The 27,732-nt window shown below is 48.4% G+C and overlaps 2 protein-coding genes across 13 annotated transcripts in view; both read right to left on the reverse strand.

Annotated features, from left to right (window-relative positions):
* Positions 1-1,912: 1,912 nt before the first annotated feature.
* On the reverse strand, positions 1,913-25,994 carry CPNE9 (copine family member 9). Of its 4 annotated transcripts, XM_057554618.1 has the most exons (21): positions 25,219-25,277; positions 24,768-25,043; positions 24,188-24,228; positions 24,023-24,069; positions 23,845-23,948; positions 23,309-23,345; positions 22,750-22,826; positions 19,006-19,069; positions 18,786-18,889; positions 18,484-18,588; positions 13,886-13,927; positions 13,037-13,112; positions 12,875-12,928; positions 12,392-12,453; positions 11,612-11,658; positions 10,489-10,670; positions 10,120-10,247; positions 5,314-5,416; positions 4,544-4,601; positions 4,095-4,168; positions 1,913-2,277 (listed from the first exon to the last, which is right to left on the reverse strand). In XM_057554618.1, the coding sequence occupies exons 2-21, from the start codon at positions 24,833-24,835 to the stop codon at positions 2,092-2,094; spliced, it is 1,659 nt and encodes a 552-aa protein (XP_057410601.1). In that variant the 5' UTR covers positions 24,836-25,043; positions 25,219-25,277; the 3' UTR covers positions 1,913-2,091. The 4 variants fall into 4 exon arrangements, with proteins under 4 accessions (XP_057410601.1, XP_057410600.1, XP_028024898.2 ...); XM_057554617.1 differs by having other exon boundaries at positions 24,768-25,994; XM_028169097.2 differs by lacking the exons at positions 19,006-19,069; positions 22,750-22,826; positions 23,845-23,948; ... (2 more) ...; positions 24,768-25,043; positions 25,219-25,277 and having other exon boundaries at positions 23,309-23,366.
* A 133-nt stretch (positions 25,995-26,127) lies between these two features.
* MTMR14 (myotubularin related protein 14) overlaps positions 26,128-27,732 on the reverse strand; it is a 43,208-nt gene continuing 41,603 nt past the window's right edge. For 8 of the 9 annotated variants that reach the window (XM_028169095.2, XM_057554612.1, XM_007192525.2 and 5 more), the window contains one exon: positions 26,128-26,743. In XM_028169095.2, the coding sequence (XP_028024896.1) occupies positions 26,563-26,743 (181 nt within the window). In that variant the 3' untranslated portion in view covers positions 26,128-26,562. The remainder of the gene's footprint in view (positions 26,744-27,732) is intronic. The other variant, XM_057554613.1, reaches the window with a different exon arrangement.

Consider the following 27,732-nt stretch of genomic DNA (forward strand, 5'->3'; position numbering starts at 1 on the left):
GTCTGCGCAGGGTAAACGCGACGCCGCAACGCTGCCGAGCTGCACTTTCGCCACAGATCTCCGCCCGCCCGCTGAGGCTCGAGAGGCCATTCTCTGGGATTCGGAAGGGCCCCTGGACACCCTACATGGCTTTTCTAGCGCCTCCATCTTAGAGTTGAGTTTCTGGGGACTGAAGTTGCGGTACTCGGGATCCGGAGTGGTGGGGCCGTTTGTAGCGAATCTGCGGCCACGTACGGTGAGCGCGGACTGGGCGTGAGGAGCCCGCCCTTCTCCCTTCCCCCTCTGCCTCTCTCCCCCCATCCTCCCTCCGCCTCTCTCCCCCCCTCCTCCCTCCTCCCTCCCTCCCTCCTGCTGGCGCCGCGGCTGCGGTAGGGACCTGGCCTTGGTCTCGGAGGAAGGCGGCGAGGCGGGGCGGGAGCCACGGGGCGGGACTGGGGGCAGGGCCAAGAGCAAGAGGGACGCGGACTGGAGCCTAAGGGGGACCCGGAGTTATAGGTAGGGGCGAGGCGGGGCTGGAAGAGAATAAACCAGTCTACGGGGCGGGGTTTGCGGAGAGTGGGCGGGGCCATCTGTAAAGCAGACCACAGTAAGGAGAAGAGGGGCTGAACGGGGGGTGAAGCGTGGGACTAAACAGAAAAGTGGGCCTCAGAAAAGAAAGGGCGGGGCTTTGGGTGGGCCTGGAACTTGGAGCTGGGCTAGGGAGAAAGGATTTAGCTGGGAAAAACGATGCGAAGCTGAAGGTAAAGGGTGGGGCTTGGAAAAGGTAAAGGGGCAGGGCTGGAGAAAAGGTGTGAATCTGAAAGTAGCGGCCTGATTGGGGGTGGTGCAGAAGGCTGGTGGGGCGTGAAAGGGGTTGTGTAAGGTAAAATGAGATTCAGATGCTGGAGCCCTGTAGGTAGGCGGGGAAATGCTTCATGGTTACGGGTTGCTGGTTGGAAGATAGTGTCAAAACAGAGCTGCTTTTAATGTGACTGGGCCACTTAGTAGCTATGTGAACTTGGGCAAGTCGTTAAATTCTTCCTACCTCATATCGTTAAATTATTCCTCACCTACCTTTACTTATTTGTAAAGCTGAGCTCGACAACTCTGTTGTCAGTTCTTGGGGGCTTCGGAGAACTTGGGGGCGAGGAAGAGTCCACTTGTTAAATACTTGTTGCTGAGCCTGTCCAGTTTTGCCATCAACGGGGAGCGTGAAAGATTCTACCAGGGTTCTGGGGCAAAGCCCAAAGCATCTGGAAACTTCTATTTTATCTTAATACAAACCTTGCAGTTGACCCACTATACAGTATGTGTTTTCATATACAGTGTCTTCCCCCAAACATCCTAATAAAATTAACACCCCAGGAAGAGGTTTGCTGATTAAGATCTTGGCATCTGGAGTCAAACTATTGGGTTCTCTACAATAAGTGACTTAACCTCTCTGAGCCTCAGTTTCTTCATGTGTAAAACGGAGATAAAATAGTGCTTACCTCACAAGATTGTTGTGAGGATTAAATAAGATGATACCTGTAAATCACCTAGCACAGTGTCTGACGTGTAGTGAATACTCAAAGAAATATCAACTCTTTTATTATCCTCACTCAAAAAACTTGGACTAGATGGATTAGAGCAGAGTTACACAGAATCATCTTAAAGCTGACCCCTTTTGAGGTCAAGAACTCCTTTTAGAATCTGATAAAAGCTATGGGCCTCTCCCCTCAGAAAAAATGTACACACATAAAGATTCACTTGTTTCTTAACGTATTTGAAGAATGTCTGAAGTGTTAGATGAATGTGTGTTAGGATGGGGATGAACCCTAGCTGAAACCGTCCTTGCCCCTTCCTTCTCTTGGTGTGGCCCCAGATCCTGGGTCCCTCCCTCCCCAAGACCCATGAGACATAACTGGAGTAAAGATCAGCTTTATTACTGGCATGAAGGCAAGGAGTGCCAGGCCCTCCTATGGTTGAGGGGGGCAGAGGGCTCGACCAGCCAGTACCGATCCTCCAAGCTGGCCTCCCAGTGAGGTCCAGGGTTCCAGGTGCCTCTGGCTTTCAGCAGAAGCAGTGGGTGGGCAGGTGAGCAGGCTGCTAGGCTTTGGATAGGTGGGCTATTCAGGGATGCTCTGGAGCTGGCATCGGGCTGGGGTTGGCAGGGGGTGGAGGGCGAGGCTGGATGTCCCTGGTGCGCATATAGGACAGTAGCTGCTCTGGGATCTCGGCCAGCACGTCCTTGGCTAGTCGGGCCATGCTCAGCACCTGGTTCCCTGACCGGTCGACATAGTCTCGGAATGGGACGAACTGGGACAGGCACAGACAATCAGATGTGGGTGGTGGACAGAAGAGAGGGGAGTGGGGAAGGCAGCAGTAGGGAGGCTTCCTCTTTGACCCGCTAACATCTCTTTCCAAATATCACACTATCTCTCTCCCCCATCTTGAGGAGCTTTCTACATTTGCTTTCTCTCCACCCACTTTTTTTTTCACCTTCTGTTCACCCTCAACCCACTCTAATTTGGCTTCATGTAGTCTACTGAAACTGCTCTCGCTAACGATGTCAACAGCACCATTTTCCCAAATTAGTCCAGAGGGCAATGATTGTCAGCCTCATCTTGCTGACTCCTCTTTAGCTTTCTATTACATTTGACCATAATCTTCCTGAACACTTCCCACTCTTGACACATTACATTCTTCTAGATTCTCCTACCTTTCTGGATGCCTTTCCCCCCACCCCCACCCCCAGTCCTCTGGGTCTACCTAATCTCTAAATCTGGTGCCTTCTCTCTCTCAGTTCTCTTCCTGGGTGATTTCATACACTTCTGTGACTTTACAAACTGTTCCCTGGATTAAGAGATACAAACTACTATGTATAAAATAGATATGCAACAAGGATATATTGTATAACACAGGGAATTATAGCTTTTATCTTGTAATAACTTTTAATGGAGTATAAACTAAAAATACTGAATCACTATGCTGTATACCTGAAACATATTGTAAATCAACTATACTTCAATTAAAAAAAAAAAAACCTGTTCCCTGATGACTCCCCAATTTATACATCCATCCCTGACCTCTTTTTTAAGGCCCAGAGCCACATATTTAGTTGTCCATATCACATCTCGTTTCATTTGTCTTAGATACCTCAAGCCCAATGTGTTTACAACGGAATTCTAGGCTTGTCTGCCAAATCTGCTCCTCCTCCAGCTTTCTCTTTCCCAGTAAATGGGACTATCACTCACCCAGTGGCTCAGTATAGAAAACTGAGAATCATCCTTGAAGCCCCCATCACTCCCTGTCACCATTTAATCAAATCTTCAACTCTTGGAAATTTTTCTTAAATAATCTTTTGAACCTGCTTCTTCTCTCCATCCTTACTGCTTCCATTCCCATCCAAATCCCCTGTACTACTTCAAAGGCTTCCTCATTAACGGGTCTACCTGCCTTCTCTCTTGCCCTGCTATATAATCCACCGTCCTGCAGCATCTCTGCATGTCTTAAAATGGAAGTCTGACCACCCCACTTCTCTACGTAAAATCCTTCAAGAGCTTTTCAGTTCTTTTAGAACAAAGCTCTAAGCTTCACCATGACTGGCAAGGCCTTGGCTTCCTCTTCCTCTCACTCCCTGTGATCCTGCCACCCTGGCCTCTTGCCTTCTCCATGATTGGGCAAGTTCTTTTGAGCCTAAGGACCTTCTCACGTGCTGCTTATCTACCTGTAATGCTTATACCCTCCTTTAGATTTCAGCTCAAATATCATTTCCTCGTAGTAGTCTTCCCTGACCACCCTACCTAATCAGGTCCCTGTTATAGGCTCTCATTGTGGCATTTGCAGTCCCTCTGGAGCACTTATCACAATCTAATGAGATGTGTGATTATTATTGGTTGCCTCCACTAGAGGGCAGGAGCCTTGGTATCTCCTACACTATGAATCCACAATGGCTGCAGCAACCTGCCTGTTTCTCAAAAAGAATTTGTTGAATGAATGTAGGAAGGCTGAAAGAGTGAAGGGAAGAAAGGTAGGTGATTAAGAAGGCAGTAAAGGAGAATAGCTGCTAACTTAGCCTCTCCTTCCCACCGTGCCTTTTGACTCCATGACTTCCTCTCCCTGGTCAGGTCTACCTGAACGATGTCCCGCTCTGCATAGCGTCCCCTAGAGGACACGCGCACGTCATCACCATCCAACTCTTCCATTGCTGTGGAAAAGACACCCCTCAGCTGATTGGCCTTTCCCACACCAACCCATGCTGCCCCGTCCCTCTTAGCTCCCCTTTGGAGTCATCAGGAGAATGCCTAACGGTTGTATCAAAGTCCTATAAATATTAGGCATTGTAATGGAGTTATTATTATGCCCTCCCACGCATTCCTTCATCCCAGGAACCTCAGGAGGGAAGTATTTGTATCAACAGCCTCGGTTATGATGAGGAAACAGGTTCAGAGAAGGTCTGTGACTTGGCCAAAGTCCAGCACAGGCATCCATCCTATCTTTTCTATGAGGCAGGCCTGGGTGACCAGATCCTCCCCTATTTTCCCCAGTTACTGGTCCCACTCATGGACAACCCCCATCTTACCCTCAAACATGGCTGGTCCCACACCGACAATAATGATAGACATGGGCAGTGAGGAGGCCTGTGAGGGAAAGAGGGTAAATGGTTGGGGTGAGCAGGCATAACAAGGGAAGGGACTGTTGGGAGACAATTCTGTGTGTGTGTGTGTGTGATGTTTCTGCACATCTTACAAGCAGAGGCACTGATTCCCTTTGTGTCAGATTATCTTTTCAAGGATGTCTCCATATGTAACTGCCTTGAAATATACAGTGTCTTCCTGTAGAGCAAAGGGCAGGTTTGTTTACTGTCCAGTATAATATCTCACACTGGAACAAAGGGAAGGCATACTTACTGCCCATTATAAAAGACTCGGGTTCTCTACACTCAGGGTTCCTGTTCTATAATGCAACCCACTGTGGGTACAGGTGTCATCTGGCCCTCTGCACATTATCTTGTGGGAAGTGGGACTTAATGAATCAGAGCCAATGCTGATAGTTGAGCTACTGCTATTGCTGGGAATAGCAAAGTCCTTTGCTTTTTTTGGCCACGCTGCATGGCATGTGGGATCTTAGTTCCCCAACCAGGGATCGAACCCATACCCCCTGCAGTGGAAGTGCAGAGTCTTAACCACTGGACCACCAGGGAAGTCCCAAAGTCCTTTGCTTTTGTGTCTGCTGCCAGCATCCATGAAACTGGCAGGCTGACTTGTTAGCTTGCATGTAGGGTAAAATCTCAGCCCCTTCACGGTTATTAACAGTGACCCCTCCCTGCCAAGCCCTCCTCCTCAGACTCACACTGACAATGGCCTCCTTGGTCTGTGTCATGTCAGAGATGACCCCATCAGTGATGATGAGCAGAACATAGTACTGAGAACCATCAGAGATCTTGGCTGCAGCCCTGGGTGAGAGGCCAAGATCAGAATTCAGCTGAAAGCCCAGAGAGTTCAAAGGAATGTCCTGTCCCTAAAACTTCCATAGCCAGCACATAAGCAGTGGGCAAGGACTGGGGCTTCTGAAGCTCATGCTCCTTCCCCAGACCTGGCTGCCTGCCCCACCTACCATCCCTCCAGTTACATTTATAGAGCACTCACTATAGCAGGTACTGTGTTAGGCACTGGAGGTACACAGTGAGAAAAAACAAATCCATCCCAGTCCTCTTGAGAGGGGATGCTGATCTAAGAATCACAGAAATAGCTATAGAATTGCACTTGTGACGAGAGTTGGGATAGAAAGAGACACTGCTATGACAGTGTCCTGTAGGAGATCTTGACATGGCCCAGGTCAGTGAAAGCTTCTTTAAGGAAACAATGTTTGAGGATAAAGGAGAGGAGGAAGGAGAAGAGGCGAAGTGAAGGGGGAGGATCATTCCAGGTAGAAGGAACAGCATGGACAAAGGCCCCATAACGGGACTGGAGGAATCCTACACTTTCTGGAGCCCAGAAAGTGAAGGAAGCAGAGTGGACCATGTGACTGAAACGGGGCGGGGCCATAACCACACAGGGCTTTGTTGGCCCTGGAAAGATTTTGGTATTTATACAAGAACAAGACCAAAGCCTGAAGGCCTCCTTTCTTCCCTCTCTCACCCATTTCTCCTCTCTGCTGACCACATCCCATTGCCTAGGCTTCCGGGTCCTCAGCCAGTCTAACGGCTGCTCCCAGAGCTCCTTTTCCTTCTCTCACTATCAGTCTTTGAATCCAAGATTTTTTGATCTGAAGAGGACTTCAGAAGTCATTAACTCTAGTCCCCTTATTTTACACATAAGAAAAATGAGACCTCAGAGAGCACAAAGGCCCTGGCAGACCTGGTTTCTTGATTTCCAGTCTCGGGCCCTGTGTGGATTGGAAAGGATGGAGTTGCACTCTCCAGTAAGGTAGCCCCTACTGAAATTTATATTAATTAAGTTAAATAAAATTAAACATTCAGTTCCTTGTTCACCCTAGCAACATTTCAAGTGCTCACTATCTGTATGTGCCTGGTAGCTACCGTATAGGACATCACAGATGCAGAACATTTCCATCATTGCAGACAGTTCTGTTGGACAGTGCTGGTATTTAAGCTTGATATAAAAAAGGAGGAAAGCGTGGTGAGAGTGGAGAATTCAAATAGCTTCAGTTCATTTTGCCCAGGGCCCAGGGTGGGAGTGGGCCATGATCCGTTCCTGAATTCTGGCTGCAGCCTCCTCATAGGCTTGGGCTGGTACTGTTTCCTGTCACTCACTCATTTTGCAAATAATCATTGCACACCTGCTATGTGTCAGGCACCAAGTTTGGTGCTGAGCACGCAGCAGAGAATTGGACATTGTCCTGGGGGGAGATGGATGCTTTCACCACTAAGATGCAGTGAGGTTAGGGCTTTGAGGACATGACATCTAACCTAAGACCTGAAAATGAGTAGGAGTTAGCCAGGTGGAGGTGGAGGTGGAGGTGGGGTGGGGGGAGGAGGGGAGGGTAAAGGGAAAGTGTTCCAGAGAGAAGGAATAGCATGTGCAAACCAAGAGAGTGTGTTCTAGGCGGTGCACGTAGGACCACAGAAGAGAGATGAGGCTGGAGCAGTGGGCAATGGCCCCCTCATGAAGGGATTTGTGAGCCAGCGCATTGGGGGGCATGGAAGGGCTTGGGGGCACAGGAGGTACATCTTTGGCTCCCTGCCGATGCCTGGCATTCCCAAGGCCATTTAGACCTGGAGCTGGGTGACTGGCTGGGGAAGGCCAGTCTGTGCCCCACTTGGCTGTGGGGTAGGAAACAACAAAGAGTCGTCTGTGATCATCAAAATCACAGCCGCACTCTTGACATACGTGATCTACTTTAATCCTCACCACCATTCTATGAGGTAGGCACATTTTTTATTCCAATTTTTAAAATGAGAAAAGTGAAGTTCAGAGACATCAGGTAGCATCCCCAAGGGGTGGTGCAGCTGGGGTCCAAGCCCACGCTTGACCAACGGAACCTAAAGCCTGAGCTCTTGATTCCTCCAGTCTTCATTCCAGCCTGCTCTTTGGATACTCCTCCGTACACACTGCACATTCTGGTCAGAGTACACTGTTCATTGTTCACCGAGCTGGCCCTTCATGCCTCTGGGCTTTTCACATGGGGTTCCTGCTGCCAGGCCTGCTCTGTGCATCTTCCTCTGATAAAGTCCAGTTTGCCCTCTGCACCCAGCCAAGCAGTCAGTCCCCTCCACGACTAGGCTGCCTTGGGTCTCTCAGACTCTCCTTCTCCCTCTGCCTTCTAGGGTGCCACCCACCAAGATGGGCTGTCTGCCCATCCAAATGGGTTCTCACACCACTGAGGGTACCAGCATGTGTACCAAGGGGAACCCAAGGTCACAGGATACCTGAAGCACTCATGATACTATATGATTTGGTGGATAAAGCTAGATGACTCTGAGTACACTTAAAACACCTCCCCCTCCTAAATTATAGCAAACATGGACACAATATCAGAAGAATGTAAATTTGCATGAACTTTTAAGATAAAATATGGGGATTTCAAAGACATTTTCAGCTTGGCTGCTTTCAGCTGTGCCCCCAGTTTCCCCTAGGGGAAGTGGTTGTTTGCCTTTGCCAACAGGCAACTTGCTGGAAAAGTCTGGGAAGCTCTGGCCTACAGAAGGTAATGATTTGTTTATATTTCTGTCTCCTGCACCAAGGCAGGAGATCTCAAGGGCTGAGCCTAGATCTGATTCATCTGTGAGTCTCTAGTGCCCCAGCAGAGAACTGAGCACACACAGATGCCCTTAGAATAGTAATAATGATAATAATAGTACCAGTAATAGCTAACAACTATAGCACTAACAGTGTGGCAGGCACTGTTCTCAGTGCTTGACAAATATTAATTTAGTTAGTTCTCACGACAGCTCTATGATACTATTATCCCCATGTACAGCTGAGGAAACAGGCACAGAGAGGTTAACAGTCTTGCCCAAAGTGACACAGCTAGTAAGTGGTAGAGTGGGTGTAACTTAGCTAGTCTAGCCCCAGAGCCCACATTCATGCTACATTCTCCTTTATGGAATGTTCACTGAATGAATGAATGAGTGAACTTGCCCAAGATAATATTTAAGAAATCTGTTTAATAACAACAAAAAAATGTGCTCAGGTTCCATTATTAAGTGAAAAAATCAGTAGTGAAATGTTACATATAATTTGACTGCCATTATGGTTGCATAAGGAAAAGACTGTCAATAACTATATATACATCCACATTCCCACGGGCCATATTCTGGGTGATTTCTTATTTAATTTCTCCATCCTTGAAATTTTCTACAGCAATGTTATGTTACTTTTGTAATTAAAGAAACTATTATCTCACTATGAATTAGAAAATAACTAATCTTTATTAGAGAAAAGGCAAGTCTCTGGACATATAAATTTCCCTGAAATCCTTCCACTTTTATTCTCTTTTTTTGTTTCATCTTTTTACTTTCAAGTTTTCTGAGGTACTTTGTTTTCGATGGGTCTCTTCTATTTAGCATACTACGGTTTTCTTATTATTTTTTATTCAATCAGAGAAACTTTAGGTTCACTGACGTATGTTTGGTTTTAGTTGTCATTTTATTTTATCTGCATTTAAGAAAATCATTTGTTACGTGAGCTAGATTTTCTTTGCATTGTATGTTTTTGTTCTGAAAATTTGAAGCTACTCTTTTGTTTTTAGAAGTTACTCTTCTATAGTTTAATCTGCAACTTGAGCTCATTTTAATCTACCATGAGCACTTACTATGGGCCACACACTGTGCTAATCATTCTTTTTTTTTTTAAAAGAGTTTGTGTAATTTCTTTTTTTTATATTTATTTATTTTATTTATATTTATTTTTGGCTGTGTTGGGTCTTCCTTGCTGTGCGTGGGCTTTCTCTAGTTGTGGTGAGCGGGGACTACTCTTCGTTGCAGTGCATGGGCTTCTCGTTGCGGTGGCTTCTCTTGTTGTGGAGCACGGGCTCTAGGTGTGCGGGCTTCAGTAGTTGTGGCATGTGGGCTCAGTAGTTGTGGCTCACGGGCTCTAGAGCTCAGGCTCAGTAGTTGTGGCGCACGGGCTTAGTTGCTCCGCGGCATGTGGGATCTTCCTGGACCAGGGCTTGAACCCGTGTCCCCTGCATTGGCAGGCGGATTCTTAACCACTGGGCCCCAGGGAAGTCCTAATCATTCTTATATTGTTATCCAATTTTAAATTCCCAATAACCCTATAAAGAAGGTACTACGGTTATCCATTATTACACCTATTTACAGGGATGAAATGGAGGCTTAGAGAAGCTAAGTTGCTTCAGGTCACATGGTTAGTGAGTGGTAGACCTGGGATCACTCCCAGGTCTGATGCCAAAACTTGTGCCTTATCCACTGTTCTGTAGGCCCTTCTCTCTTCCCCAAACTTGAGGCCTGGGTTGTTGTTCCCAGGGAATGGGGTTGGGGTAGTTTGTTGACACCCTTTCTACCTCAGAATAAGGCATTATGTAACCTCTTTATAACAGAGCCTGGCCAACACTGAAACTTTCACCTTCTCCCCAGAGCCCAAATTCACCCAAGAGTGGTCCTAACTATCCTTGGGAAGTCAGTTCACTGTCTGGGTCCCCTTAATTTCCCCCAGCCCCACCCAGTTTCCTTACCTGGCCACCTGGTTGATGACAGGGGCGAAGTAGGTGGGCCCGTAGAGCTGCACTGTGCGCAGGCTCTGGAAGTAGCTCTCCAACACGCCCTCGATGCCCGCACAGTTGGGGTCCTCATCATTGTTGTTCTGTCAGGGAAGATGCCCTGCTGGGCTGATCCCAGCTCACTCTTTCCTTTTTCCATCGCTGTCTTTCATAGTCCCCTCCAAACTCCAACCCTGCTCCCCTCCCTGCTCTGCCACCTTCTCCTAGCTCCTCCTGCTCCTTGGCAGGTCCTTGACCCTTAGAAGAAACATAAGCAGAAGAATCTTGTCAACTTGGGTGGGCCAGATGCCAGGGCATGGAGTCTAGGTTCTGGCCATACCATACCAGGGGGAACTGGTGGGAGATCCGTCCCTCGGGAGGCAGCTTGGCCCCAAAGCCGTAAGCTGGGAACAGCTTGTCACTGTCATAGTCCTGGATGATTTCTCCCACGGCCTTGAGGGCCATGGCATAGGCGCTGAGCTGATAAGGACTCATGTAGTGCAGGGAGGTGGGCTGCAGGGGATTCCCTGTAGGGAAACAGGAGCCCCACCTCATGGTCATCTTGATGATCTATCAGTTCACCTGCCTATCACTGTATGCATCCATCCACCTATCCATTCACCCACTCTTTACCCATGTACTCCCTCATTATTTTACCCAGTCATCCAAATGTTCATTTGTCCATCTATCCATCCGCCAACCCCTATATCTATCCATCAGTTCATCCACCTACTCATCCATCCATTCACCCATCCACTGGCCATAAATCCATCTTTCAGTCTACCTATTCATCTCCATCCGTCCGCTTCTCCATTCTCTTATCCAACTATCCACCCACCTAACCATCTATCCATCTATCCATCCATTCACTTGTTCACCTGCTATTTCTCTTTCTTTCCCATCCATCAATACAGCCATATTCTTTCATCCATCTATCCATCCCTATCCATCCCATTCATTCACCTGCCTGTCTATCTTCATATGGATCCATTCACCTGTCCACTCATCCATTTCCCCAATTTAAACATCTGAGCATTTGTCCACCCACATACCAGTTCATGCATCCACCTGTCTAACCCACTGTACTCACTCACTACCCATTTGTCCCCTCTGTTTATAAATCTATCTAGCCACCCAGCCATCCACCCATTTACCTATTCATCTCTCATTACACTCCTATTCCCTCCCATCCATTCATTTACTCACCTGCTTCTCAAGCTATGTAGAGCTATCTATCCTTTCAACTTTCTTTGATCCATTTACCCACTCATTTTTCTGTACCCTCTCCCACCATTATACCCAGTAATCTCCTCACGACACTCCTGCCCCAGTATGAGCCTGACTGGGCCTTGCCTCAAGCCTGGGCTTCCTGGGTAGCTTAACTCTTATTCCCAGGTTGGAATCCAGGCCAATCCCTAGTGACTTCCTTAGAATTCCTCCGCACCCCATTCCCCCATCCATGCCTCACCATTGGAAGCTGTGAAGTCAATGGCTACTGTGAAGTTCAGCTGTGTCCTGTTGGGGAAATAGATGGATTGAGAAGTGAGGGACTAACAACTTACTATACCGGGATTTCTCAAACACTAGTATGCACATGAGCCACCTGGGAATCGTGTTAAAATGCAAATTCTGATCTGGATGGTCTGGGTGGAGCCTGAGATTCTGCATTTCTAACAAACTCCCAAGTGAGGCAGGTGCTGCTGGCCCACTGAACACACTTTGGGTGGCAGAATTAAATGCCTGCTGCATGACATAATATGCACGATGTAATTTAATTTAACCCTTACTATCGTCCTGAAGTAGTACTTAACAGCTCCATTCTACACTGGAGAAAAGTGAGGTTTAGAGAAGACAAGTAACTTTCTGAGGTCTGCCTGCGTCCACTAAACCAAGCAGGATGTCCCCTACAGCCTGCTTATCGTTTCCCTCTCTCTTGGCTTCTCCCTCTTGCCTGGACATATCTTCTGTCTGGGCCCCAGTAAGGTTACTGGGGACACCTTTGAAAACCATTGGTCTGTCATCTTCCCAGGGCGGGCTGGAAGCTAGGGTTGAAAGGCAGCCCCATGGAGAGAACTAAGAGGGGCGGCACTCTGCACTTTATAAAGCACTTTGTAGTCTGCCAAGTGTTTTAAAGTTTATCCTCATGATCTCTTTGGACCCTGACCATTAATGAATAGTAAAACTGAGGCTCAGAACTGGGAGTAACTCATTGCTGGGCTTTCAGCCAAAAGCTTGGCCTGTGACTCACCCTCCCTTGATGTAATCGACAAAAGTGAATTCAGAGTCCACAGAAAAGGAAAGCAGCGTCACCTGCGGGACAGAAGAGGCAGCCCTGCTACTTTGGAAAGTGTAGTTAGGGTAGAAAAAGGGAAAGAGGCACTTGATTTCACCCCCTACCCCACCCTGTCCAATTTCTGAAAGGGCAAAAAGGGGAAGCTGTCAGAAACATTTGGATTTCCAAAAGTATATTAAATTGGGAAATATAACAGGTTTTTCCCAAAAATCTGCAAAAGAGTAAATTTCAAAACAATTTCCTTAGGTGAGAGAAAAAAAATTAAAAACAAAACACAACAAAATCTTAAATGGTGCCACCTTGTATCCAACATTACTATATCCAAGTAATCCGTGCCAACAGCTTTCCCATACCCTCAACATTTGTCGTGTCATGCTATGTCAGTGGGGATAGAGACAGAAGGATCCAGGGAGGGACAGGGCTCTAGGGAGTACTCACAGTTCCCGAATTGACATATTTCTTCTTCTTACATTTCTTCCGAGGGTTAAGTACCTAAGTGAAGAAGATAACAGTGATGGTGAGAAACAGAGGACGGGAACCACAGACTGAGCACACTAGGATGGAGGGCCTGGGCAACCTGGGCAGGGCTGGAGCTCTCACCTCATACACTGTGAACTGGTTCTGGGCCTTGCTTAGCTCTCTGTAGCTGGTGGTAAACTCACCGATGAAGTCGTGACTACAATGAGACCAGAGGTGGGTAAGCAACAACTGCTTGTGGCTTGGAGCCATTTCTGAAACCAGTCTTTTTTTTTTTTTTTTTTTTTAAATAAACCATTAGAGTACTGGGAGGTAATCTCATTAGTTTTATTTTTTTTTAATTTATTATTATTTTTAAATTTATTTATTTTTGGCTGCATTGGGTCTTTGTTGTTGCTTGTGGGCTTTCTCTAGCTGCAGCGAGTGGGGCTACTCTTTGTTGTGGTGTGTGGGCTTCTCATTGCGGTGGCTTCTCTTCTCGTGGAGCTCAAGCTCTAGGCGTGTGGGCTTCAGTAGTTGTGGTGGGCGGGCTCAGTAGTTGTGGCTTGTGGGCTCTAGAGTGCAGTCTCAGTAGTTGTGGCGCATGGGCTTAGTTGCTCCACGGCAATGTGGGATCTTCCCGGATTAGAGCTCGAACCCGTGTCCCCTGCGTTGGCAGGTGGATTCTTAACCACTGCGCCACCAGGGAAGCCCGAAACCAGTCTTTTATTTCCACTATCTGTGCCTCTACTTGGGCTGCAGGGCACTGGGGCTTGGGCTAGAAGAGGGACCAAACTACGGGGAAGAGAAGGGAAGAGACAGTGTACCAGAGAGACAACTGAGGGCATCAGTTGTACCCAAGGACTTGGCATCTGTCATCAACCTTTCTGGCTCCCAAGGCTACTTTGGGGTTCCTAGTGAATGTACTACATATTTCAGGGAACTGTTTGTGTTAATTATAGGAGAGGGCAGTACTATGTGGGGCAGTGCTACCTTCCATCCCGGTCCCAGTCGTACACATCAATCTTCACTGTTCTGAAATGCAGGAGATAAACGTAGGCTGGGTGTGTATGATAAATCTGAGACACCCCCACCCACTTAACTATGCACAGATCATCTTCCAATCCACCCATCTGTCCTTCTATCAAACTTCCTCCCATCCGTCCTATCCATTCATCAGTCCATGCACATACCCAACTATCTACTGCCACTACCACTATTACTACTACTACTACTGCTATTACTATACTTTACTATTGACTTTTTTTTTTTTTTTCTTTTGGCTGCACCGCACAGCTTGCGGGATCTTATTTCCCCAACCAGGGATTGAACCCAGGCCCTCCGCAATGAAAGGGCAGAGTCCTAACCATTGGACCGCCAGGGAATTCCCTACAACTTATTGAGTCTTACTATATTCCAGGTATTGTTCTCAGCACTTTCACAGACTAATTTAATTTAACAATCATTCTATAAAGTAAGCACTACTGAGATAGCCTCATCCACCAGAGGGCAGACAGCAGAAACAAGAAGGACTACAATCCTGCAGCCTGCAGAACGAACACCACAATCACAGAAAGACAGACAAAATTAAAAGGCAGAGGACTATGTCCCAGATGAAGGAACAAGATAAAACCCCAGAAAAACAACTAAATGAAGTAGAGATAGGCAACCTTCCAGAAAAAGAATTCAGAATAATGATAGTGAAGATGATCCAGGACCTCGGAAAAAGAATGGAGGCAGAGATCGAGAAGATGCAAGAAAATGTTTAACAAAGACCTAGAAGAATTGAAGAACAAACAAACAGAGATGAACAACATAATAACTGAAATGAAGAATACACTAGAAGGAATCAATAGCAGAATAACTAAGGCAGAAGAACGGATAAGTGACCTGGAAGACAGAATGGTGGAAATCACTGCTGTGGAACAGAATAAAGAAAAAAGAATGAAAAGAAATGAAGACAGCCTAAGAGACCTCTGGGACAACATTAAACACAACAACATTCGCATTATAGAGGTCCCAGAAGGAGAAGAGAGAGAGAGAAAGGACCCGAGAAAATATTTGAAGAGATTATAGTCGAAAACTTCCCTAACATGGGAAAGGAAATAGCCACCCAAGTCCAGGAAGCACAGAGAGTCCCAGGCAGGATAAACCCAAGAAGAAACATGCCAAGACACATAGTAATCAAATTGACAAAAATTAAAGAAGAAGAAAAATTATTGAAAAGCAACAAGGGAAAAACGACAAATAACATACAAGGGAACTCCCATAAGGTTAACAGCTGATTTCTCAGCAGAAACTCTACAAGCCAGAAGGGAGTGGCATGATATATTTAAAGTGATGAAAGGGAAGAACCTACACCCAAGATTACTCTACCCCACAAGGATCTCATTCAGATATGACAGAGAAATCAAAAGCTTTACAGACAAGCAAAAGCTAAGAGAATTCAGCACCACCAATCCAGCTCTACAACAAATGCTAAAGGAACTTCTCTAAGTGGGAAACACAAGAGAAGAAAAGGACCTACAAAAACAAACCCAAAACGATTAAGAAAATGGTAATAAGAACATACATATTGATAATTACCTTAAACGTGAATGGATTAAACGCTCCAACCAAAAGACACAGACTGGCTGAATGGATACAAAAACAAGACCCGAATATATGCTGTCTACAGAAGACGCACTTCAGACCTAGGGACACATACAGACTAAAAGTGAGGGGATGGAAAAAGATGTTCCATGCAAATGGAAATCAAATGAAAGCTGGAGTAGCAACACTCATATCAGATAAAATAGACTTTAAAATAAAGAATGTTACAAGAGACAAGGAAGGACACTACATAATGATCAAAGGATCAATCCAAGAAGAAGATATAACAATTCTAAATATATATGCATCCAACACAGGAACACCTCGATACATAAGGCAAATGCTAACAGCTATAAAAGAGGAAATTGAGGGCTTCCCTGGTGGCGCAGTGGTTAAGAATCTGCCTGCCAATGCAGGGGACATGGGTTCGAGCCCTGGTCTGGGAAGATCCCACGTGCCGCAGAGCAACTGGGCCCGTGAGCCACAACTACTGAGCCTGTGCGTCTGAAGTCTGTGCTCCGCAATGGGAGAGGCCGCGACAGTGAGAGGCGCGCGCACCGCGATGAAGAGTGGCCCCCGCCTGCCACAACTAGAGAAAGCCCTCGCACAGAAATGAAGACCCAACACAGCCAAAAATAAATAAATAAATAAATTTATTAAAAAAAAAAAAAAAAAGAGGAAATCGACAGTAACACAATCATAGTAGGGGACTTTAACACCTCACTTACACCAATGGACAGATCATCCAGACAGAAAATTAATAAGGAAACACAAGCTGTAAATGACACAATAGACCAGCTAGATTTAATTGATATTTATAGGACATTCTATCCGAAAACAGCAGATTACACTTTCTTCTCAAGTGCACACAGAACATCCTCCAGGATAGATCACATCTTGGGTCACAAATCAAGCCTCGGTAAATTTAAGAAAATTGAAATTGCATCAAGCATCTTTACCGACCACAGTGCTATGAGATTAGAAATCAATTACAGGGAAAAAAACAAAAAACACAAACACATGGAGGCTAAACAATATGCTACTAAATAACCAAGACATCACTGAAGAAATCAAAGATGAAATCAAAAAATACCTAGAGACAAATGACAATGAAAACACGACGACCCAAAACCTATGGGATGCAGCAAAGCAGTTCTCAGAGGGAAGTTTATAGCCATACAATCCTACCTCAAGAAACAAGAAAAATCTCAAATAAACAATCTGACCTTACACCTAAAGGAACTAGAGAAAGAAGAACAAACAAAACCCAAAATTAGTAGAAGGAAAGAAATCATAAAGATCAGAGCAGAAATAAATGAAATAGAAACAATAGCAAAGATCAATAAAACTAAAAGCTGGTTCTTTGAGAAGATAAACAAAATTGATAAACCTTTAGCCAGACTCATCAAGAAAAAGAGGGAGAGGACTCAAATCAATAAAATAAGAAATGAAAAAGGAGAAGTTACAATGGACCCCGCAGAAATACAAAGCATCCTAGGAGACTACTACAAGCAACTATATGCCAATAAAATGGACAACCTGGAAGAAATGGACAAATTCTTAGAAATGTATAACCTTCCAAGACTGAACCAGTAAGAAATAGAAAATATGAACAGACCAATCACAAGTAAGGAAATTAAAACTGTGACTAAAAATCTTCCAACAAACAAAAGTCCAGGACCAGATGGCTTCACAGGTGAATTCTATCAAACATTTAGAGAAGAGCTAACACCCATCCTTCTCAAACTCTTCCAAAAAATTGCAGAGGAAGGAACTCTCCCAAACTCATTCTATGAGGCCACCATCACCCTGATACCAAAACTAGACAAAGATACTACAAAAAAAGAAAATTACAGACCAATATCACTGAAGAATATAGATGCAAAAATCCTCAACAAAATACTAGCAAACAGAATCCAACAACACATTAAAAGGATCATACACCATGATCAAGTGGGATTTATCCCAGGGATGCAAGCATTCTTCAATATATGCAAATCAATCAATGTGATACACCATATTAACAAATTGAAGAAGAAAAACCATATGATCATCTCAATAGATGCGGAAAAGCTTTTGACAAAATTCAACACCCATTTGTGATAAAAACTCTCCAGAAAGTGGGCATAGAGGGAACCTACCTCAACATAATAAAGGCCATATATGACAAAACCATGGCAAACATCATTCTCAGTGGTGAAAAACTGAAAGCATTTCCTCTATCAAGAAGGATTCATCTATCCAACCAAACACCCAGCCATCTGACGCTTGTCCATCTGATCATCCATTCTTCTACATAACCATCCACTTATATGCCCATGCATCCTTCTACCCACTCACCTGTCTTCACACTGCCCATTTGTTAGATCATATGGTCAGCCTATCCATCTACTTTACACTCATCCACCAACTAATTCATCCACTAATCCATCCATTCCCTCTACCGTCCATTCATCTGTCTATCCATCAATCTACCTGTCATTCCACCTGTTTATCCTCCTGCTTTTTCAGTCATCCCTCTGCCTCTCCAACCAACCACCAGTCTCTCATATACCCATTCATCCTCTCACACATTTAGTCATCCACCCATTAATCCACCCATCATCTGTCCCTCCACTAATCCACCCATCAGTCCACTCATCCATTCATCTGCTATCCATTCATCCATCTCCCCCTCTACCCACCCACCAGTCCTCTTATACACCCATCCATATACCCATCTATTAATTCACCAGTTTATCTATTCGTCTGACCACCCATCCGAATATCTGCTCACTCATTTGTTCATTTGCCCTTTCATCCATCCATCCATCCATCCACCTATTCATCCATGTGGCTATCCGTCTGCTTCCCCATGCACCCATCTCCATGTCCAAAACTCTGTCTCACTGAGTAGGATCCTCCAACACTATTATGACCCTTCTACCTTCATTCTTGGGCCCAGGAACCCCACTCTCACGCCCTTGTCCCCTTACTCCTTAGCTTATGCTGAAGCAGACCTGTCATAGTCTCCATTGCACAATACCCGCACAGGGATGCTGAAGGGCTGCCACACAGGATTCAGCGTGTTTTTCACAACCTCCGTCTTGTGGCAGATGGTGAACCTGGAGAGGACAGGAGGATTGGAACCTGCCTTTGGGGTAGGACTGAGCCCAGAGACAGGGCCTGATACTCTTGGAGATTCAAGCACATATCAGGCGCTGCCTTGAGTGGATTCTGGGCTCAGGTCTTGGTGGAGTCTAAGATGTCCCAGCCTAAGAGCCCTAATGGGCCCATGGTCACAGTGGGGGCAGTGACTCACGTGCCATCCTCATTGCTCCTATAGAACACGAGGAAGGGGTCTGATTTCCCAAAGAAGTCCTTCTTGTCCAGCTTGTTTGCACACAGCTGCATGGTGGCAATATCCTACGGATGAAATAGGGCTGTTGACACTCAAATTGCTCACAAAATCAGACAGCCCACTACAGGGAGTCTGGGGAGAGAAGAGAGCCTCCTGGGTCTAGTATGTGGCCCTTACTGACCCGACAATTGCTAAGCTCCTCTGCGGTCAGCAATATGGTGCCACGCTTCTTGCCTGGTACACGCCTGGAAGCAGAAAAAGCCTCTTTGTGAGGGGACGGGGGAGAGTAGGAAACAAGAATTGGGGTGGCCAATCTGGGATTGGGTAGGTCAGGGGATCCAATCTGTCATTGACTGACAGTCCCGAGTATGTCCACCTCTGTCCTAGGTGGCTTCTGGTGGGGAAAGACCTGACTTTGACTGGGGAAGGTTTCTAGTCTGGAAGGAAGGGGTTAACCTAGCCTACGTGGACATCTCATAATGGTAGCATAGGAAAGAAATAGGATTTAGAGTTCTGGGCAAGTTATTTTCCCTTTCTTTGGGCCCTGGTTTTCTCTTTATTTAATGGGAATCTTGCCCACCTCTCAGGGTCGTGAAGAGATCAGAATGAATGCATGGAAGGAAAGCAGTTGGTAAGCTTGGTATATATGAAGGTGGTTCTCTTTCTCAAAGCAGACTCTTCATCTACAATACACCAGACACTGTTCTAGGTTTGAATTGGCCAGTTGGCACTTTCCAGCTCTGCTAGACCCTGCCTTCAAGGAACTTCCAGGGGAAGGTGGGATGTCAAAGCCAATAGGCAAGTAGAGCGTGATGTAGCAATCCTAACGAGGGAGAGGAATTTCTATCCAGATCTGGGGCAAAAGGGCTAGTTTGTTAGGTCAAAGATGCTGTGCTTTCTGAAGACTGTGAAGAGTGAGATCAAAAAGTCCAGGGCAGCCTTATCTTCTTCTGACCCAAGAAGGGACACTTCCATGTGCCTGAAGGGTGCATACCAGGACACCCATCCCCAACTTGCCTTGGGTCTCCAAGCAGTCAGGGACGCTGTTGATATGGGCCTGCAAACCCTAACCCCCAAGCGATCCAAAGTGTGGTAGAGAGGAAGCTAGGTTAGGAGTATTCTCAGTTCAAGTTTTGACTCCAGCTTGCTATGTGGTTTTCCCCATCTTTAAAATGAGAATTTGAACCATTTCTTTGGCTCCTTTGATCTCTGACTCTGTGCTGTAAAAAGACAGAGTGTAATGAGTACAGGGACTCTTCACCTGCACATTCAGAACCGAGTCGCTGATCCTACTGCCTTCTCACTGTTCTTTGCTTCCTTAATGTTCTCCCTCATCTCATCACCCAGTGTGAATTCCAGTCACTCTGGACTATAATAATCACTCCCTTGCATCCTACTTCTTTTCCCTTGCCCTCTCTCACTTCTATATACTTATCTGGCAGAACCACAGCCCTAGTTAAATCCAATTCTCTGCCTAACCCGTATCACACCTGTGCAACTGAATATGGCCAGAGGAAAACAACACATTCGTGCTAATTGCTTTCATTTTAAATGTGTGACCACAAACCTCAAGAGGGTCCTTAATCACACTATACACCCCGAGTCCCTTCACTTTTCCAGTTCTGCGAGATGGCAGTTTCACTCTCCCTCCTCCCTCCTCAACCCAAAAAGCCTCCTCCTCCATCCTCACTCTCAGCCAATGACCTTGTTTCCTACCAAAACTGAAGCAACCAGAAGAGAATGTCCACAGACCCACCACGCACCTACCCTGCCTCCAGTATCTTCTCCAGCACGAGGCCTTCCTACCGCTGCTATAAATGACTATCCATGTGCCTGTTTACCCCTCCACTGTGTGCTACTTTCCACACCCTCCCTCTTGCCTGCACAGGGACGTCACTCTATCAACTCTCCCCCCCTTTTTTTCTCTTTTGGCCAAGCCACACGTTATGTGGGATCTTAGTTCCCCAACCAGGGATTGAACCCGCACCCCCTGCATTGGAAGCGTGGAGTCCTAACCACTGGACCGCCAGGGAAGTCCCTCCCCTCTTCTTATTATGTCAAATTTTCAGTTTCTACTGGATCATTCCCATTAGCATACAAATGTGGTATAATTTTTCTCATGTTAAAATATTACAAACCTATTCTTGCTCTCACTTCCCTCTCCAGCCACCCCTCCTTTTCTCTTCTCCTCTTTGCAGCAAAACTGCTTGAAAAATTCCTAATTCCCATTCCTCTCTTCCATTCTCTTCTAAACCTCCCCAACCAGGCTGTCACTCCCATCTCTCCTTCAAAACTCTGCTTGTCAGCGTCACCGGCGACCTCCATCTGGCTAAATCCAATGGCCAGTTCCCGATCCTCACCTTACTTGACCTGCAGCAGCATTTGACATGGTTGGCAGCTCCCTTGTCCTTGATACACATCCTTCACTTTGCTGCCAGGACAAGGACAGCACCATCTGCTCTCCGTTACCCTCCCATTTCACTAATGATCCTTCTCAGCCTCCCTTTCTAGCTCCAATTCGTGGAGTCCTTGATCTTCCCTCTCTCCTCGCTCCCTTAGTGATCTCATCTAATCTCATGTCCTTAAAGAGCACCTAAGATTCACGTTTCCTATTGCCTATTTGACATGTCCACTCAGATGTCTAATAAAAACTATGAAATTCAACATGTCAGACTGAACTCCTGGTTGACTTCCTCCCACAGCTCACTCCTCCCTCACTTTTTAAAAAAAAATATCGTTTACAGCAACTCCATCTTTCCATTTGTTCAGGCCAAAGGCCTTGGTATCATCCTCGACTCCTCTTATCCTCTATCCATATTCAATCTGTCAGGAATCTGTTGGCTCCACCTTCAAGATATATCCAGAATCTGACCAATTCTCCCCTCCTTCACTGCTAGCACCGTGGATTACTTCTACCTTTGTCCACCCAAGGTTTAGTCTCAACCCGGCAGCATCCTTTGAAACCAAGTCAGATCATATCAATCCTCTGCTCAGAACCCTCCAGTGACTTCCAACTCAGAGTAAAAACTAAAGTCCTTCCAGTGGCTACAAGGCTCTAACTGTCAATGCTCCAAACTCACCTTCTCCTTTCTCCCCCCTGCTCACGCAGTTCCACCCACACTGGCCTCCTTGCTGCTCTTTGAACATATCAGACTTCTGCACTGGCAGTTTCCTCTGCCTGGAACATTCCTCCTCCAGATATCTGCACAGCGCACTCCCTTACTTCCTTCAGGTCATTGCTCTGAAGTTACCTCTCTAGGAGGCCTACTCAAGCATTCTGTTGAACACTGCAACACCTACCCACCCAGCATTTCCAGTCCCCCTAATTCTGCTCTACTTTGTCTTTATTCCTCAATACTTAATGTCTTCTAATATATTATGTAATTTACTTATTTATTATGTCAGTTTTGTACTGTTTTTCTCCCCCTATAAGCTCTCTGAGGGCAGGAACCTTTGTTTTGTTCACCATTGCAACCCAAGCCCCTTGAACAGTGGCTGACATACAGTGAGTATATGCTCAGTAGTGTCTGTGGAATGGATAAATCCCTGGTGCCTAGCACAGGGTATAGCATACAAAACGAGCTAATAAATATTTAGTGAGTGAATGTAATGTAAATTCCAGAGAACTTGATTTAGTGAGGAAAGCTTCCTGGAGGAGAAAGGCTTGAAAGTGGACCTTAAAGGTTGAATCAGACTTAGAAAAAGAAAGAAAAGGGTGAGGAAAGAGAGAGACAGAAGATCCGTCAGGCCTGAGACTGACTTGAGCAAAGCCCTGGAGGTTGGATTTTCCCAGGAGGGTGATGGAAGCTATTGAAGGCCCCTGACCAGGGGAATCCCAGCCTCCATCAATACCGGGTCAACTGTGTCTTTAGGAGGAGAATTTGGAGGCCCACCCTTCCCCCGCTCCCCTTCAGGTTCAGCTCACGTGAGGGGTCGCTCTACTCGGCTGCCCTGGCCTCCGATCACCTCTCCCAGGGCCAGGAACGCTTGTCCCAGGAAATCCTGTGCCGGGATACAGAGTCAGCGGGGCGAGGACCGGCTGGCGGCGCAGAGTCCCAGCCCAGCCCTGGTGACGCTGCTGCACTGACCACGGCGACTGGAGGCAGCGGAACCACGCGGCCGGGGCTTTAAAGGAGGCGCGGGGTCCCCAGGAAAGCTGCCCTTCTTGGTCTCGCCATCACTTTAAGCCAAGATACCATCCCACCCCTCACCTTTCACACACCACACATGTCGCCCCCGCCCAGCCCCGTTCAGCCTCACCTTCTGAGGGTCCCAGCAGCAGTCGAGAAGGAAGAGTAGCAGTGAGTAAGAGGCACAGGCGGGAAACCGAGGCAGGAGCAGGAGAGGAGGGCAGGGAGGGCAGGTTCGGGGCCGAAGAAGGTCGAGTCGGGTTTGAGGGGGAGGAGGGTTCTAAGGAGGGTCGTTTAACACACACTGAGCTCCGCCTGTGTGCCCAGCCAGCCCGTGAGTGAACGGTCGCTCACCGGTTTGGAGATGTTGGTTCTGGAGTCGACGTTATACCTGGGAAGAGAGTGGGACCAACATGGGGCGGGGCTGGTGGGAGAGCCTGGAAAAGGAGTCGGATTTCGAGTCCAGGTTAAAATTGTGGGTGGAGGGAGGGGCAGCCTTGGACCCGAATTCAACCTGGACCTCCTTTGGGCAGGAGTCGGCGTCAGAGTGAGTCAGACCCGGGGCGAGGCCAAGTCCGGGGTCTGCTGGGGGCAGGGTCACGTCAGAGGTAGGGCTTGGGAAGGGGCGGAGCCAAATTAGGGAGAACGGTTGTGGGCAGGACTAGGCCTGGGGAGTGCACTGGGTTGGATCTGACCTAAGGGCAGGGCCAACCTAGACTTGTGGGCGGAGCTAAGGCTAGAGCCGAGCCCTTCAGAGTGCCACAGAACTGGGCCTGGGGGTGGAGCCAGGCCGGGGGCGGGGGCGGGGCCGCGGAGGGGCGGAGCCAGCCGGAATTTCAGGCGGATCCAGGTCGGGGGGCGGTCCAAGCCAGATCCGGGGCGGGGCTCACACATCGAAGCGCAGGTTTTGCTTTTCCTCGAAGAAGTAGTCGAGGACGAATTTGCGCACGAAGTCTGGGTTCAGCGTGTTGTCGATCACCTCGGTCCGTCCGAACTGAATGGAGAGCGGGGAGTCAGCAGGTGATTCCCAGGGGCGGCTCCGGACTGGCCGAGGGTTCTAGGACTTACCTCCCGCCACTCTTGGCTGGCCCGGCTCTGCGTGTAAAGCACCACCACTGCAAGCGGGAGCGGGGGCGGGGAGGGAAGGACTTCAGGTCGGCCCGCACCCCCTCCCCGCCCCTCAGTCTTTCCCGGACCCCAAGTTCCCTCCCTCCTGGCCCTGGTGCCGCCTACTGGGGTCGGACTTGGAGAAGGTGTCGAGGTCCAGCAGGTTCCTAGAGAAAGGGACAGACAGACGGACAGGGGGTGGATCATTCTGGAGCCCATCGCCTCGAACCTGCCCAGACATGGGTACCTGGGGAGGCATGGGGCTCACATCACACTCCCCTCCCCCGTTACTACCTCCGACTGGGGGGGTGGGGGGGTGGGGGGGGTGGGGGGGGGTGGGGTCCGCGTTGTCAGCACCCTGGACAACACCGGAAATCTCCGCCCAAGAACCGTTTCTCTGCGGACTGGACTGCCTCCAAGGGCCCAGGAAAGAGGGCTAGCCCCCAGAACTTTGCCCTCCTGGGGCGTAGATCCTACTGGACCCCCGAGACCCGTCCCTTGAAGCCGCAGGCTGAGCCCTCTTTTGTGGTTGGAGCTGTTCCAGGAACCCCCCTTCCCGAGTCCGCTAGCGACTCCCGAGTCTGCAGCCGCGATTTTCCTTCCCGAATGCTGCTTCCCCCAGCGGTCTAGCCCCTCTCCGCGTTAAGCCCCGGAGCTAGGTGGTGCTGGGGCAATGCCTAAGCCCTCCCCAGCGTGGCCAGCTCACCGGCAGGACACGGTAATTTCAATCTTGGTGGCCGGGACGCTGCGCTCAGAGGCTCCGCTGAGCGACATGGCTGGTCGGCTGGCCGGAGCTGCGGCAGGCTGCGAGACGGGGTCCGCCGGAGCTGCTAGGTGCGGCGGCGGGGTCGGCCCATGTGCCGCCGCGGCGCTGGCGGCGGAGGCTGCTCTCCCTCCAGCCCTGCGCGCACTCTTGCTGCTCGCGCCTTCACTGTGGCCGGCGGCGCAGCGCCTCCAGATGGCAACACAGCCCCGCCCGGCCCTGCGGGTGGCCCCCATCCCATTGGAGCAGCCTCGAGCAGGCCAGGAACCTTACACAGATTCGAACTCCGACCCACGAGGTGGGAGAGTCCTCCCAGCGCGTTTCCCCGGGGCGAAACCCAGTGCCCCCCCCACATCCCCGCTAACTGTCCCCGAAGCTGAAGGGTTCCAGATACCTGGTGGGCGTTGGGGTCGATTCCTCTTCTTGAGCCGCTCCCTCAACAATCTGCTTCTCCTCCTTCCCACTCCCGTCCTCCCTCCCTCAGTCTCTGAAGAGTTACACATTTGCGTGACCTTGGGCAAGTTACTTAACATCTCTGTGGCTCAGTCAGTTCATTAGTAGAATGGCCATTAATAGCACCTACTCAGGGTGTTGTAACATTTCATCGAGAATAATCCACAGAAAGGATTTAGCACAGGGGATTGTACACAGTAAATACTCAAGAAATGTTCACCGGCATTATTTCCTTCTTCTTGGCATTCACACCGATGACCTCTTTTGTGTTTAGAGTCAGAGGTCAGTAAATGGTGGCTGTTACAGCACTGTGCAAAACCTTTTGTCCATGTCCTTGAACCCGCATGACTTCATGGTGTTAAGAGATGCAGACACACTCTGTGAAGATGCAACCCACTCCAGGTCACACGGTAGGTGGTCAGCCAGGTCCATCCTCCCCACCTCACCTACTACCTCCAAAGCCCTGGAAGCCAATCCCTCACCGAACGCAGGGGCTGCAGGTCACCTGTACCAGTCTGCTAAACTTGTTAAAAATGAAGATTCTCCCCACCCCCTTCCCAGCTAAATGAAGATCTCAGCAACTTCAAGTCTGAATTTCAGGCAGCTCTGGAAATCTGCATGGATAAACAGGCTCCCTAGGGGTGACTAGGGCCCACTCAGGCCTGAGGACCACTGCTCCCACCTTAACAGCCTGTGACTACATGTCCCCATCTCACTAGAGACTCTCATGGCTCAGGGGTTAAGGGGAACACCCAAGTCTCCAGTTCCCTTCCTGCTTCATCTGTACCCCTCCCCCCAGCAAAAAGGAGGACAGGGAGAACCTTCTAAATAACTCCACAAAGACAGGAGCCAAATGATAATGCGATAGAGTAGCTGTTCAAAAAGGCTTTGATTTCATTTTGTGATCTGTGTCAAACTGCCTCATTCTCAGTGCGGGTGACCCCTCCTCCCCAGGAGACGAGACTGGAAAGTGGGGGTCTTTTGTGAAGTCTCGGCCTCCACAAGGCCCCAGGGAAACCCCACATAGTTCTGAGAGTTGACAGGAATCCTGGCAAAGACTAAGGTGGGTGGGAGGCAGTGACAAGTAGGGTGGCGGACACCAGTCAGGAAGCTGGGGTGGGGGAGAACCCCGTCCTTGGCCCTGCTCAGCCTTGGGGCTGCCATGTGCATGATGGAGAAGGGGAGATTTCCCCCCACCTTGAAGCACCCCTTGGCTGGGCACGGCTTTGATTCCGCTTAGGGCTCAGGTGAGAGAGGAGCAGGAAGCTGTCACGAGCTGGCTGCTTCATAAGGTGCTGCTGCTGGTGCCCCGGAGTCCAACACCACGGACAAACTGCTCCAGCAGGCCGATGGCACCAGAGGGGCTGGGGGCTGCTGCCCGAAGCCCCACTGTGCTGCTGTAGGCGGCCAAGAAGGCTGAGCGCACCTCCTGTAGCCGAGTCTCCCGTTCACTCAGGGCTGTAAGCCTGTGCGGAGGGAGGGAGGGAAAGAGAGAGAATGAATGCATTACCCTGGGGCAGGATCCAACATTCTCTTCCTTACGCCACACTGCCTATCCTTCTGCATTCCTCAGTTGAAGGCCAGCATCTGCCCCGTGGCCATACTACCCTTGTGGTTCAGGCCCCAAATATGTGGCCCTGTTCCTCTCTTAAACTCTCTCTCAGCTCTCAGGCTGCTGTTCCTACCTGGAGAGGCCAGAGTCCTCACCTTCAGTCACTGCATTCCCTGGGTAAACAGCTAGGAAGGTGCTGGCTTTTCCAGCAGGATTTCTTTTCCCATTCTATCTGCTTTTCCTTCCCTGGCCTCTACAGGCACTTATCACAAGTCAAGAAGGGGAACAACAAGTGTGAATTCCACATAAGGCTGTTTGATGACTTGAAGAGTCTTTAATAGAAAAGGCCTGAGATACCAGCCACGCCCAACCTCTGGACTCAAAGTTACACGAAGTCTAGGGGTAGGAGGGACACAGAATTCGAGGAAAGGTCACAGACCCACATGAGATGAGCCCTCACGTTCCCATCCACCTAAGCACCAAGACCAGCCCTGACCACTAACTCACTCCAAAATTTCCCCTAAGAGACCAATCACTGGGTATCCCCTCCTGCAAATTTGTTAGAAGCAGCAGCAATATCCCCAGTTCCCAGGCCCAAATGACTTGCACCTAGGGCCTGGGGTGGCACATGGAGATATGGGGTAAGTGAGTGTCCAGGGGTAAGTATGGAGAGAACAGACCCAGGGAAAATAGATTGGTGGGAGTGGGGGTGTGTGTGTGTGAGAGAGAGTGAGTGAGAGTGAGAGAGAGAAGCAGCAGCAGCAGCAGAAGCAGGTTGTAGGGCGAAGGAAAGTCAAATAGCTCTAGCAGCAGCACTAAGAAAATGGGGCTGATACTGGATTCCTGCAATACCATGAACAACTCCGAAGTCTCTCCTGGCATGTGGGGGAGATACGTGGCCCC

The sequence above is a fragment of the Balaenoptera acutorostrata genome, chromosome 10, assembly GCF_949987535.1.
Source record: "Balaenoptera acutorostrata chromosome 10, mBalAcu1.1, whole genome shotgun sequence".
NCBI lineage: Eukaryota > Metazoa > Chordata > Mammalia > Artiodactyla > Balaenopteridae > Balaenoptera > Balaenoptera acutorostrata.